The sequence below is a fragment of the Dreissena polymorpha genome, chromosome 3 (assembly GCF_020536995.1).
Source record: "Dreissena polymorpha isolate Duluth1 chromosome 3, UMN_Dpol_1.0, whole genome shotgun sequence".
NCBI classification, from domain to species: domain Eukaryota; kingdom Metazoa; phylum Mollusca; class Bivalvia; order Myida; family Dreissenidae; genus Dreissena; species Dreissena polymorpha.
Genome location: NC_068357.1, coordinates 78,485,331 through 78,499,940, shown reverse-complemented (window position 1 = coordinate 78,499,940; position 14,610 = coordinate 78,485,331). Strand labels below are relative to the sequence as shown.

At 36.7% G+C, this 14,610-nt stretch overlaps 1 protein-coding gene across 4 annotated transcripts in view; it reads left to right on the top strand.

Moving 5' to 3' along the window:
• LOC127874866 (uncharacterized) overlaps positions 1-14,366 on the top strand; it is a 28,235-nt gene extending 13,869 nt beyond the window's left edge. For 2 of the 4 annotated variants that reach the window (XM_052419528.1, XM_052419529.1), the window contains exons 2-4: positions 4,362-4,862; positions 5,180-5,339; positions 6,963-14,366. In XM_052419528.1, coding sequence (XP_052275488.1) covers positions 4,364-4,862; positions 5,180-5,339; positions 6,963-7,083 — 780 coding nt within the window. In that variant the 5' untranslated portion in view covers positions 4,362-4,363 and the 3' untranslated portion in view covers positions 7,084-14,366. The remainder of the gene's footprint in view (positions 1-4,361; positions 4,863-5,179; positions 5,340-6,962) is intronic. The other 2 variants (XR_008047134.1, XR_008047135.1) reach the window with 2 other exon arrangements.
• Positions 14,367-14,610: the final 244 nt, after the last annotated feature.

Here is a 14,610-nt window from a genome sequence, read left to right as displayed (position 1 = left end):
TCAAATATGGGTCATGCCAGGTAAAAAACTAGGTCATAGGGTCAATTAGTCCATTTTCAACAGCGCCACTTTGTCCGGACTCTTATTCAAATTGTATTCATCCGATCTTTACCAAACTTGGTCAGTAGTTGCATCTAGTTGATATCTAGGTCAAGTTCGAATATGGGTCATGTCGGGTCAAGAACTAGGTCATAGGGTCAATTAGTGCATTTTCAATGGCGCCACTTTGTCCGGACTCTAATTCAAATTGTATTCATCCGAAACTTTTGAACAACTTTTTATCCTGCGTCAAAGTGGTATGGGGGTATAAGTCACATTCAGTGACAAAGCTCTAGTTCAAGTTGAATTCACCAAACTTGGTCAGAGGTAGTATATAGATTATATATGAGTCAGGTCTGATTGGAGACATGCAACCGATTAACACATGCAATATTTATTGATACACTTATTGATATCAATGCATATATATGAATATATCAGTTATATAAGTTGTTGTTGTTTTTTTTGCTTATTTCCAAAACAAATACATCAATCATCAGTGTATCATCTCCAATGGCACACGAATCGGGCGTATATTGCTCCGTCATGCGGCGCTCTTGTTCCCCTTAAAAAAGGCTGGGGCTCCTTCCCCAAAAAGGGTGTTTTGGCCCTGAAAGGGGAAAATCCTGAGTTCCAATGGTGGTAACCAGCCACTCTTATGACGTCTCTTAAGAGCTCAATGGCAAAGCTGTTGGAAGTATCCTTAGTTTGGGTTGTTGACGATGCCGATTCTAAAGTCAAAGCATCTTGTAAAGAACGCAGAACAGGTATAGAGATCGCCAGTATAGGGGAATCGGCGTTGAAAGGCCACCTAAAATGCAGTTTGTCTGTGAAGCAAATTCATTTGGTTAACCCAATTCATTCAGACGTACTGCAAAAGACAAAAGACAAAAAAGTTGCACTTGACTGATTGTCAAATAAATTAGATGATACTGTGAAGAAACTGCAATCTGTTTACATGAGTGCAGACTCTCAGTCTGAACATACACAGTACACTATTGCATCTATTACAGTTTATACATGTACATGTGTACCTGCTGTAGAAAATTACTTAATAAGTATAATTTTTACAAACCTCAATTAAAACATGGCATTTTATATTGCCATTGCGAGATTCTGTACGTTTGTAGTTTTCTATTTTTACTTCAGAATTAATTTGTATCAGATGCATAATTGTCTTTAACATTTTATAGCAGCTATATTATACCACTGGAATATCTGCTATGAACATTTAGAATACATAATGATATTCAATACAAAAAAAAGGTTTTTTTAGCTCACCTGATTGCTCAGGTGAGCTTTTGTGACCGGTCTTTGTCCGTCATCTGTCCGTCAGTCCACATTTGTTCGTAAACACTCTAGAGGCCACATTTATTGTCCGATCTTCATGAAACTTGGTCAGAAGCTTTGTCCCAATGAAATCTCGGTCAAGTTCAAAACTGGGTCATGCCGAGTTCAAAACTGGGTTTTGCCGGGTCAAAAACTAGGTCACTAGGTCAAAAAAAGAAAATACTTGTAAACACTGTAGAAGTCACATTTCATGCCCAATCTTCATGTAACTTGTCAAAATGTTTGTCTTAATGATATGTTGGTTGAGTTCAAAAGTGGTTCCGGTCCGTTGAAAAACATGGCCACCAGTGGGTGGGGCAGTTTTCCTTATTTGGCTATAGAGAAACCTTGTAAACACTCTGGAAGTCACAATTTTTGCCCAATCATCATGAAAGTTGGTCAAAACATTTGTTTTATTGATATCTCGTACGAGTTCGAAAATGGTCAAGATCGGTGGAAAAACATGGCCGCCAGTGGGCGGGGCATTTTTCTCTATATGTATATAGTGAACACTCTAGAAGTCACATTTTTGGCCCAATTTTCATGAAATTTGGTCAGAACATTTGTTTCCTTTATTATGCCCCCCTTCGAAGAAGAGGGGGTATATTGCTTTGCTCATGTCGGTCTGTAGGTCGGTCTGTCCGTCCACCAGGTGGTTGTCAGACGATAACTCAAGAACGCTTGGGCCTAGGATCATGAAACTTCATACATTGTAGGTACATTGATCATGACTCGCAGATGACCCCTATTGATTTTGAGGTCACTAGGTCAAAGGTCAAGGTCACGGTGACCCGAAATAGTCAAATGGTTTTTGAATGATAACTCAAGAACGCATACGCCTAGGATCATGAAACTTCATGGGTAGATTGATCATGACTCGCAGATGACCCCTATCGATTTTGAGGTCAGTAGGTCAAAGGTCAAGGTCATGGTGACCCGAAATAGTAAAATGGTTTTTGAATGATAACTCAAGAACGCATACGCCTAGGATCATGAAACTTCATGGGTAGATTGATCATGACTTGCAGATGACCCCTATTGATTTTGAGGTCACGAGGTCAAAGGTCAAGGTCACGGTGACCCGAAATAGTAAAATGGTTTTCGGATGATAACTCAAGAACGCATATGCCTAGGATCATGAAACTTCACAGGTAGATTGATCATGACTTGCAGATGACCCCTATTGATTTTGAGGTCACTAGGTCAAAGGACACGGTCACCGTGACCCGAAATAGTAAAATGGTTTCCGGATGATAACTCAAGAATGCATACGCCTAGGATCATGAAACTTCATGGGTAGATTGATCATGACTTGCAGATGACCCCTATTGATTTTGAGGTCACTAGGTCAAAGGTCAAGGTCACGGTGACCCGAAATAGTAAAATGGTTTTTGGATGATAACTCAAGAACGCTTTTGCCTAGGATCTTGTTATTACAGATTTGCCTCCCTTTAATTCATTCAAAATCTCATTTTACAGCAGAGATTCCAAATCTGACCTGTAAATGAGCCCCATATTTACTGCCAGTGCTAGGTTACCTTTTCCCATTTGATCATTCTTAAGTATTGGTATTGTAATGCTGCTACTGCTGCTGCTACTTCTACTACTACTACTACTACAACTACTACTACTACTACAACTACTACTACTACTACTACTACTACTTCTACTACTACTTCTACTTCTACTTCTACTACTACTACTTCTACTACTACTACTACTACTACTACTTCTACTACTACTACTACTACTACTACTACTACTACTACTACTACTACTACTACTTCTACTTCTACTACTACTACTACTACTACTACTACTACTACTACTACTACTACTACTACTACTACTACTACTATTACTACTACTGCTACTCCTCCTCCACCACCACCTGCCCCCCTTCGAAGAAGAGGGGGTATATTGCTTTGCTCATGTCGGTCAATTGGTCGGTCGGTAGGTCGGTCGGTCCGTCCATCAGGTGGTTTCCGGATGATAACTCAAGAACGCTTGGGGTCATTTTTGGCTTACTGGGGGGCATTGTATTTCTCAAAGAAATCTTGTTTGAGAGTTGAGTTTGAAAATGGTTCCGGTCAGTTGAATAACATGGCTGCTGGGGGGGGGCAGTTTTCTTATAATTATATAGTAAACAAAGCTTGTGAACACTCTAGAAGTCACTTTTTTGCCCAATCATCATGAAACTTGGTGAAAAGATTGGTTTTATATATATCACATAATTAATGCCATAATTATTGCCCTTAGATTGTCCAAATTTTCATTATATTATACAAAATCCTTGTAAACACTCTAGAGGTCACAATTTTGTTTCAGATTTTATGAATCTTGGTCATAATATTTATTTTTGTAAGCAAAGTTTGATGTTTGGTAAGGGGGGTCAACTCAAAATATAGGTCACCAGGTCAAATCTTACAAAAACAAAATCACTCCATATGCCAGAGTTTTGGTTCAATAATGATGAAACTTGACCAGGATGTTTGTCTGGACAATATCTAGGTCAAGTTTGACGTTTGGTAAAGATTGAATGAACTGACTCCTCTCAGGTGAGCAAACTAGGGACATCTTGGCCCTCTTGTTTGGTATGTGTAATGCCTTGGTCAATTACGATATCATAATAAAATATCTTACTTTTGATTAAACAGTTGTTACTGTAGCAGGGTAGTGCAGACTGTTGAAATTCACATAGAATGTTAGGCAAGAAGAGACCAATTTAGCGAAAATATTGTCAGTATTGGCCACAGAATAATATACAGTTTTCAGTAGGTCGGACTAAAAAAGTGCTTGAATTTGGATTTTTTCCTTTGAAAAGTGCTTAAAAAGTGCTTGAATTTCATTGGAGAAAATTTGTATGAACCCTGTCATACATTTCAAAACTACAGAATTTTGTTTCAGCATAAATTCATCACTTGTGACTAAGTGGGGATTGCTGATCTATGAAGATTGAATTGAGTTTGATTGATTTTTGCTCTCTGTTATAGGGATGAAGAACTTGATACCTGTGGCAGTGATATACATCGGTGTCTATTTGACACTGACGGTTGCTCGGTCAGTTCAGCCGCAAGGCACTGACGTCCAATGCAAAGACGGGGAGTTCTATCACGTGGAGTTTGGACGTTGCTTATCATGTAGTGCATGCATGCCAGAATTAGTTCCATGTGGATCATTGTGCCATGGATTCATGATTTTCAAGGGATTCTCTTTCCTTCAACAACCACAAGAAAAACCCAAGGGATTCTCTTTCCTTCAACAACCGGAAGAAAAGCCCAAAGCGGATTGCAAAACCAAGGAAGATGTTCCAGAAAAGACGCCAAAGGTGCTGAATGCCGTGGAGGAAGAGCGATTGTGGCGTACACTGGCGTTCGCTTTGATCGGGATTATTTGTTTGTTGGTTGTTGCGGCAGCAGTATTGTTCTTCCTCAGTTTGAATGGACTTCGCTATTACCCAGGCTGGTTTTGCAAAACAGTCAATAATGACGCAGGTAAATTATTTGACATGTAGTTTTTGTAATGTTTGAAAGTTGCATACATTGTACATGCACAGTGTTCTTTAGCTTAGGCAAATTGGTGTTTATATTTGTCACAAAAAAGGGGCTAGAATTTGGGATTGATGTCACACACAAACATTTGCTCTGAATGAGAACAGTGAAATCGGATGAATATCACATTTCTCTTAGTATCTAGAGTTTCAATTGATGACTAGTTTTATATTGTTTAAATAAAATATGTCTGTACAATATTTATTAAATTAATAATATTATTAATTTTAGTTTTTTTTGCTAATTTCCATTCCCCCCAGGTGACGACAGTGAGAATGGCTATGTGGTGATACATCAGTTCATCCCCAACTGTGCCACACCCCCTGCCAGCCCAAGCCCCACCCCCAAGGAGAGGGAGGCGGAGTCAGAGCCAACACACGTCCTAGTCAAGTACAAACCTGGCATCACACAGTACAACAGGTGGGTTGAACTGGCTTAAAGATTTCTGAATTTTAACCATTTCAGGAATGGCGCTGGGTCCATTGTGTTTGGAAATAATCTTGTTGTTTTCAATATTATAATTGTACTTATTTTCAACGCATAAAGCTAGATGGGAAATGAACAAAATGCTGATTTTTATGCCCCCAGTAGGGTGGCAAATAGCAGTTGAACTGTCCGTTAGTCAGTCTGTCTGTCCGTCCGTCCGTCCGAAAACTTTAACATTGGCCATAACTTATGCAATATTGAAGATAGCAACTTGATATTTGGCATGCATGTGTATCTCATGGAGCTGCACATTTTGAGTGGTAAAATTTGAAGGTCAAGATCATCCTTCAAGGTCCAGGGTCAAAAATACAAATCCAAGGGAAATAATAAGTTTTAAATGGAGATAATTATCTGATCTGCCAAATTATTTTGTTTTTTTTTAATTAATCAAAGCGGCGCAGTAGGGTGCATTGTGTTTCTGACAAACACATTGTGGTAAAAGGTTAAGGTCATCCTTCAAGGTCTAAGGTCGAAAATGCAAATCCAAGGAAAGTAATAAGCTTTAAAGGGAGAGAATTATAATATATAATAATATGAAACCATACAACTGAAGCATAATCAAAATGACATTTTATGGTCAAGCCAAGCACACAATGATACTTTTGGGCATACAAGCATCTTAGGTACTTTAAGGTTACCTTTGAATCTACAGTCACGGTAGTGGCTTATAATTATTTGCTACTTAAAATTGAAATTTGATAGAGACAATTATTTTTAAGGGAAATAATTTATATGATGATTAATCTCAGATTATATATTTCCTTACTAAGGATTTAAGTTCTATCAACAGTTACTGTACAGATTTTATATTTTGTTTATTTATAACTTAAATGATTGGTTAGTCAAAAAAAAAAATTAAATGATATAATTATCATTTCTTTCCTGTACTAATTTGTGAATGGTAGGTTTCATTACTTACCTGTGGACTTCTGTCCATAGATACATGACAAACTGTGGCTATAATTTCTTTGATAAACCACAGGCCTTGGTAGTCAGCGATATCTGACTTGGTCATTGTTTGCTGTCTACAGACCCCCCTCCCTGCAACCTGCGGTAGGGTGGCATATAGCAGTTGAACTGTCAGTCCGTAAGTCTGTCTGTAAGTTGTCCGACCGAAAACTTTCACATTGGCCGTAACTTTTTCAATTTTGAAGATAGCAACTTGATATTTGGCATGCATGTGTATCTCAGGAAGCTGCACATTTTGAGTGGTGAAAGGTCAAGGTCATCCTTCAATGTCAAAGGTCAAAAAACAAAATCCAAGGGAAGTAATAAGCTTTAAAGGGAGATGATTTCTATACCTGCCAAATAATGATAAATAGAAATTTTATTTCAAAGCAGCGCAGAAGGGGGCATTGTGTTTCTGACAAACACATCTCTTGTTAAAATGTATTTTTCACTTTCATTTGGGAATATTTAGGTCCCATTTAGGAAACTACATGTATGTACTTTTTCAATTGGGGAAATGGCCCTTTATATAATGGTCCATAATTTTAAACAAAAAAAAACAACAACACTGAAGATGTTATATAAATACTATTGTTTTAATCCTTTTAGAGGCTACAAGCCCAAACGTAGGTTGCTGCCAGAGAGTGCAGATGATGTCTTCGAGAGCGATGACAGCGCAGGCAACAGATCCATACCCCTTGCCCCCATCCCTGAGAAGGAGGATTGTTAACACAGCAGTGCCATTTCCTACATTGGAATTCCCGAAATGTTGTCTAGTGTGTTTAACCCATTTATGCCTAGTGGACTCTCCCATCCTTGGATCAATTTATTTCCAAAATTAGGGATGTCTAGTATATTTATTTCTATATTTAGATAATTTCTTACAGAAATTCCTTTAAGCAAAGAGCACAGACCCTGATCTGGGTCTACACTGTTTTCCAAGGCCTTTTTTCTAGACACTAGGCATAAATGGGTTAATAAAGGACTTATAGTAGATATAGCACCACTTGCTACAGTAACAGTCCTATATATATGCCAGTGCTGGTAATAGGATGGTTCATATATGTAACACCAACAACTTTAAAAAAAAAATTTTTTTACTCACCTGAGCACAACGTGCTCATGGTGAGCTTTTGTGATTGCCTTTTGTCTGTCGTCAGTCGTCTGTCGTGCGGCGTCAACATTTTGCATTGTGAACACTCTAGAGGCCACATTTATTGTCCGATCTTCATGAAACTTGGTCAGAACATTTGTCCCATTGATACCTCGACTGAGTTTGGAACTGTGTCATGCTGGGTCAAAAACTAAGTCACTAGGTCAAAAAAAAGAAAATCCTGGTGAATACTGTAGAAGTCGCATTTGATGCCCAATCTTCATGTAACTTTGTCAAAATGTTTGTCTAAATGATATGTTGGTTGAGTTAAAAAATGGTTCCGGTCCGTTGAAAAACATGGCCACCAAGGGGCGTGGAAGTATTCATTATATGGCTATAGAGAAACCTTATGAACATTCTAGAAGTCACAATTTTTGCCCAATCATCATGAAACTTGGTCAAAACATTGGTTTCATTGATATCTCAAACAAGTTCGAAAATGGTCCAGATCGGTGAAAAAACATGGCCGCCAGGGGGCGGAGCAGTTTTCTCTATATTTCCTTATATGGCAATAGTAAAACCTTGTTAACACTCTATAGGCCACATTTATTTTCCAATCTCCATGAAACTTGCTCAGAAGATTTGTCCCAATGATATCTTGGAGGTGTTCAAAAATGGTAACCTTTGCTTGAAAAACATGGCTGCCAAGGGGCGGGGCATTTTTCCTTATAGGGCTTTATATGACTATAGTAAAATCTTGTTAACACTCTAGAGGCCACATTTATTGTCCAATCTTCATGAAACTTGGTCAGAAGATTCATCCCAATAATATCTTGGACGAGTTCAAAAATGATGCCGGTTGGTTGAAAAACATGGCCGCCAAGGGGCTGGTCATTTTAAGTCCCCTACCGGTTTCACCGGAGGGGACTTATAGTTTTCGCTCTGTGCATCTGTGAGTCTGTCACACTGTCTCTTGATCCTGCGATAACTTTAAAAGTTCTCAATATTTTTTCATGAAACTTGGAACATGGATAGATGGCAATATGGACATTATGCACATCATTTCATTTTATTCCTATGTCTAAAATTCTGGTTGCTATGGCTACAAATATAAAAAAAATCTGAAAATGTTGGAATTTCTGACAATGGTGGAGCCGGTAGGGGACTTATATTGCTTGACAATAGTCTTGTTCCTTATATGGCTGTAGTAAAATCTTGTAAACACTCTAGAGGCCACATTTATTGTCCAATCTTCATGAAATTTGGTCAGAAGATTTGTCTTATTGATATCTTGGATGAGTTCGAAAATGGTTACGTTTGCTTGAAAAACATGGCTGCCAAGGGGCGGGGCATTTTTCATCCCAAGAATATCTTGGAGGAGTTTAAAAATTATGCCGGTTGGTTGAAAAACATGGCCACCACAGGGGCGGGGCATTTTTCCTTATATGGCTATAGTAAAACCTTGTTAATACTCTAGAGGTCACATTTATTTTCCGATCATCATGAAACTTGGTCAGAAGATTTGTCCCAATGATATCTTGGATGAGTTCAAAAATGGTTTTGGTTGCTTTAAAAACATGGCCACCTGGGGGCGGGGCATTTTTCCTTATATGGCTATATATTGCTGTAGTAAAACGAGGCCACATTTTTTTGTCCAATCTTCATGAAATTTGGTCAGAAGATTGGTCTCAATGATATCTTGGATGAGTTTGAAAATAATTATGTTTGCTTAAAAAACGTGGCTTTCAAGGGGCGGGGCATTTTTCCTTATATGGCTATAGTAAAATCTTGTTAACACTCTAGAGGCCACGATTACTTTCCGATCTTCAAGAAACTTGGTCATAAGATTTTTCCCAATGATATATTGGATGAGTTCGAAAATGGTTTTGGTTGCTGAAAAAACATGGCCAAACATGCTGAGACGCAGTTTGTCCCAGTTAATATAAATAATTATATATATTCTGGTTGTGTTGATATTAAGAAAAAAAAACATTGTTCAGACTTGATGATGACAGTTGTCTAAGATATGCAGATTTGGCCTGTTATAGCATGTTGTGTTACACTGGCTACAGCCATGTTGGTTGTGATTATCTTGATATATTTCTTTGACATGTTAAATGGTGAATGTTGCAACTCAAAGGTTAATAATCACCAATTTTCTATACATTTTTGCAGTTCATGAACTGCTGTATTTAATTATCAATTTTCTATATCCCCTTAGCGATAAATAGTGGAAAATTTAAAACAAAAATTGCCAATTTTGAATTTGATATTTACATATCTTAGCAACTCATAGTAAATTGTTACACAAAGTGACATATTGAATTTTGTCCTAAATTTTGTCCATTTTGAAAGCATTTGGACAAAGTTCCACGATTGCATACTATAATGGTGGTGATATGCTGAGCAATAGATCAAACACGTCATTGACAACTATTGAAATCACTTAATGACATGCCATGTTGTGTACAAAAGTAGTGTTTTTATGCCCCCGGATCGAAAGATCGAGGGTATATTGTTTTGGCCTGTCTGTCTGGCATTGTGTGTGTCCCAAAACTTTAACCAAGGTTAAAGTTTTGCAATAAATTTTGCAATATTGAAGATAGCAACTTGATATTTGGCATGCATGTGTATCTCATGGAGCTGCACATTTTGAGTGGTGAAAGATCAAGGTCAAGTTCATCCTTCAAGGTCAAAGGTCAAATTTATTCAAAGCGGCGCAATAGGAGGCATTGTGTTTCTGACAAACACATCTTTTGTTTACAATTGTAGTGCTGTACATTTATATATTATGTGCTTATCGCCATACAATATAGATGTAGATGGTGAGTACCAATATTGGTCTGTGATGACTCATATGGTATCATGTGTCAAAATAGTATTTGTGACTATGTGTTGTGATAATTGTTCAGTTTTGTGTCATTTTTAAGCACAGGTGTTGGGCACATGGCCAAGTCAATAAAACACAATGTGTCATAAAACAAAGTTGTCATCACTTCGCCACAAAAAATTCTGATATAATTTATGCATATATTATATCAGAATATTTTTTTGGTCAAACTAATGAAAGTGTTGTCTTATGACACATTGAGAGTGTTTAAGTGACTTGAACATGCGCCCAACACCTGTGGTTTAAAGAATCGCATGAAATGTTGGGTCTTTAAAAAAGGTGAAGAAGTGTCAAACAATGTCTTATCAGCTTGAGTCTGATCAAAAAGTTTTGGAAATGTTAAAATTTCTAGTCGTAATAATGTTGGAAACCTAAAGAGAAAAGACCACAACTTTTGTTTGATTAGAGAAATATGAGGTTTGTGTTGCAACATATTAAATCTTGACAAGTGATAAAGTTGTATAGCTTTTGTCTCATGTCTCGTGTATATTGTTTCTGATGTGTTGCTTAATAGTTTTTATAGTGAATGAAATCTTCAAATCTTTTATTTTATAAGTATGTATAGGTAAAGCAAAGGCAAATCTTACACACGTTAATTCTATTTGTTTGCTTTATTATGCCCCCCTTCGAAGAAGAGGGGGTATATTGTTTTGCACATGTCGATCTGTCCATATGTCCGTCCGTCCACCAGATTTTTTCCAGATGATAACTCAAGAACGCTTATGCCTAGGATCATGAAACTTCATAGGTACATTGATCATGACTTGCAGATGACCCCTATTGATTTTCAGGTCACTAGGTCAAAGGTCAAGGTCACTGTGACCCGAAATAGTAAAATGGTTTCCAGATGATAACTCAAGAACGCTTATGCCTAGGATCATGAAACTTCATAGATACATTTATCATAACTCGCAGATGACCCCTATTGATTTTCAGGTCACTAGGTCAAAGGTCAAGGTGACCCGAAATAGTAAAATGGTTTCCGGATGATAACTCAAGAACGCTTATGCCTAGGATCATGAAACTTCATAGGTACATTGATCATGACTCGCAGATGACCCCTATTGATTTCCAGCTCACTAGGTCAAAGGTCAAGGTTACGGTGACCCGAAATAGAAAATGGTTTCTGGATATAACTCAAGAACGCTTATGCCTAGGATCATGAAACTTCATAGGTACATTGATCATGACTCGCCGATGAACCCTATTGATTTTCAGGTCACTAGGTCAAAGGTCAAGGTCACGGTGACTCAACTTAGAAAAATGGTTTCTGGATGATTACTCAAGAACGCTTACGCCTAGGATCATGGAACTTTATAGGTACATTGATCATGACTCGCAGATGACCCCTATTGACTTTCAGGTCACTAGGTCAAAGGTCAAGGTCATGGTGACTTGACACAGTAAAATGGTTTCCGGATGATAACTCAAGAAAGCTTACGCATAGGATCATGAAACTTCATAGGTACATTGATAATGACTCGCAAAATACCCCTATTTATTTTCAGGCCGCTAGGTAAAAGGTCAAGGTCACTGCCAAAAAACGTATTCACACAATGGCTGCCACTACAACTGACAGCCCATATTGGGGGCATGCATACAACAAACAGCCCTTGTTTAAATTATTCTTTTTTCCATGTTCTGTATTTTATTTTCAGGTTTCACTTCTGGTATTGAATGATTCAAATCGTTTTTATGCCCCCGGTAGGGTGGCATATAGCAGTTGAACTGTCCGTCAGTCAGTATGTGTGTGTGTATGTCAGTCTGTCGGTCTGTCCGAAAAAAAACTTTAACGTTGGCCATAACTTTTGCATTATTGAACATAGAAACATGATATTTGGCATGCATGTGTATGTCATGAAGCTGCACATTTTGAGTGGTGAAAGTTTAAGGTCAAAGTCATCCTTCAAGGTCAAAGGTCAAAAAAAAAATCAAAGCAGCGTTCTCATGAAGCTGCACATTTTGAGTGGTGGAAGTTCAAGGTAAAGGTCATCCTTCAAGGTCAAAGGTAAAAAAAACAACAGCACAATAGGGGGCATTGTGTTTCTGACAAACACATCTCTTGTTTATACTGGTTTCAAAAGAATTCCTGGCATTATGCTGTTGTAAAATCATTATAATTTGTATGCCCCTGTCATGATAATTGCGGACAGTCATACAGGGTTACCTCTATAGGAGACCATTTCAGCATACTTAATTTTTAGAGGACAGGGACTCAAATGCAGTATCAGCAACTTTGTGTTGTTATTATTAAGATGACCTCTTTTAGTTTTTATAATAATTGTTATAAAACCCATTTAAACATCTCTGATATCTTAACAAACTTAACAAACTGTATTGCTTTTTAAAGTATATTTATGTTTGGCTACATCTCTTTGTATACTTCCATGAAAAGATGTTATCCTCTTTGTTTATATGTTTTTTATCCACATGTTTGAACATATTATATATTTATACAATATTTCTGTGAACAAGTGTATTTTCATCTCATATCATGTTTTGCATTGAAAATGCCTCATTAAACCATATTCATGATACACAAAATAATTGTAAGCTAACTTTACAATACTGCATTTACTAAATTGCATTTTCATGATAGATTATTGCTTAATAAAATTGTTCTAACAGTGCCGGCACTGATAAAAGAAGATCTGAATTTAAACTCTATAATCTACATGTAGTATACTATCTTAAATATTTTAGTTATACCTTTTGGATTTTTGAAATTTAATTTTAAATGAATAATAATGATTAATGATTGATCAAAATACATGATAAAGGTTATGCTAGTAGTCTTTTTAAATGTTCAACAGATTGATCTTTTAGCATCTTTTGGGAAAATGAAACTTAATGCATGTGGATAACGTGTTATCCCAGATATCTTGTGAAGTCCGCATAGGCTAATCAGACAAAACATTTTCGGCTTTTATATTATTTTTGGTTTAGAAGAATCCTCTTTTAAAAAAAAAGTCATACTATGCGGATATTGTTGTCCCGTCTGTGCAGTGTCCCTGATAAGCCTTTGGACGACCCTAAACCCTTTGCATGCTGGGTAATTTGTCGTATGCTAAAATGTTGTCTGCTAAATTTCAAAAATTAGCATTTTCTTCAATTTTTTTCAAAGAATACTATCAGAATAGCAAACAGTTTGGATCTTGATGAGACGCCACGTTCTGTGGCGTCTCATCTGGATCCAAACTGTTTGCACAGGCCTTCAAAATTCGGTTCACGCACCGAAAGGGTTAACATGCATTAAGCCCTGTTTTCCCAGATTGTGGCTCAGTTAAAACAAAATAATAATGTATTGTCATTGATTTGTTTTTGTCATGGATGATTGTTAATGGGATCTTACTCATGTACATAGATAAGACATACTGCTGCGGAGATTATTTCAGTATTAATTGTATTAATGTACAACTACAAGAAGATAATATAGCAATTTATTCAACCTGTCAAAAACTAACGTTATTGTGGATTTTTTAATAGCAATATGGATTACATGTACTTGCATTGATACAAACTATTGTATGTTCCGTTGAAAAAATGTATGTAATACATGTGTGATTTTTTTTCCCCATGTATATGAAAGAACACTATTTAAAATTTGCATTTATTTGTTTAAAGATTTAAGGTTTTGCATTTTACAAATAACACCTGGTAATAAACAAACGATTAAAAGCATTCAAGAACATAGTAGTATTCAAGCCCAGAAGTTTGCTAAGGTTTGTATATGATAAGCCATCATGGGGAAGAATTGTTTTATAGTTTCTAGTTGCTTCTGTTTTATAGTTTCTAGTTGTTTATAGTGATTTTTAATAAAGCAGCATAATCTAAGGAATCTAATTTTTTAAAGACTTAGTTATTTATTATATTGACACTGCCAGTGTTAGTTGAAGACTTTCTTATGTTGTATTTATGTGTTATATGTATTAAAGCCATGTGTATTCATCTTGTGTTCAGGAAAGAACAGATTTACAAACCTGTGTTCATATATACATGTATATTTTGAAGAAAAAACATTTCAAGACTATATTGTTCTGTTTGTTGTATATTAAGAACACCACTTGATGTCTAGCCCATAACCATAAAAAATGTTATATAAAAGTGAAAAAAAAGGCATTGTCATAAAAGCCCATCTTCTTAATTTTTTATTGAATGATCGGGGGTATATTGTTTTTGGCCTGTCTGTCATTGTATGTGTGTCTGTGTGTCTGTCCCAAAACTTCAACCTTGGTCATAAGTTTTGCAATATTGAAGATAGCAACTTGATATTT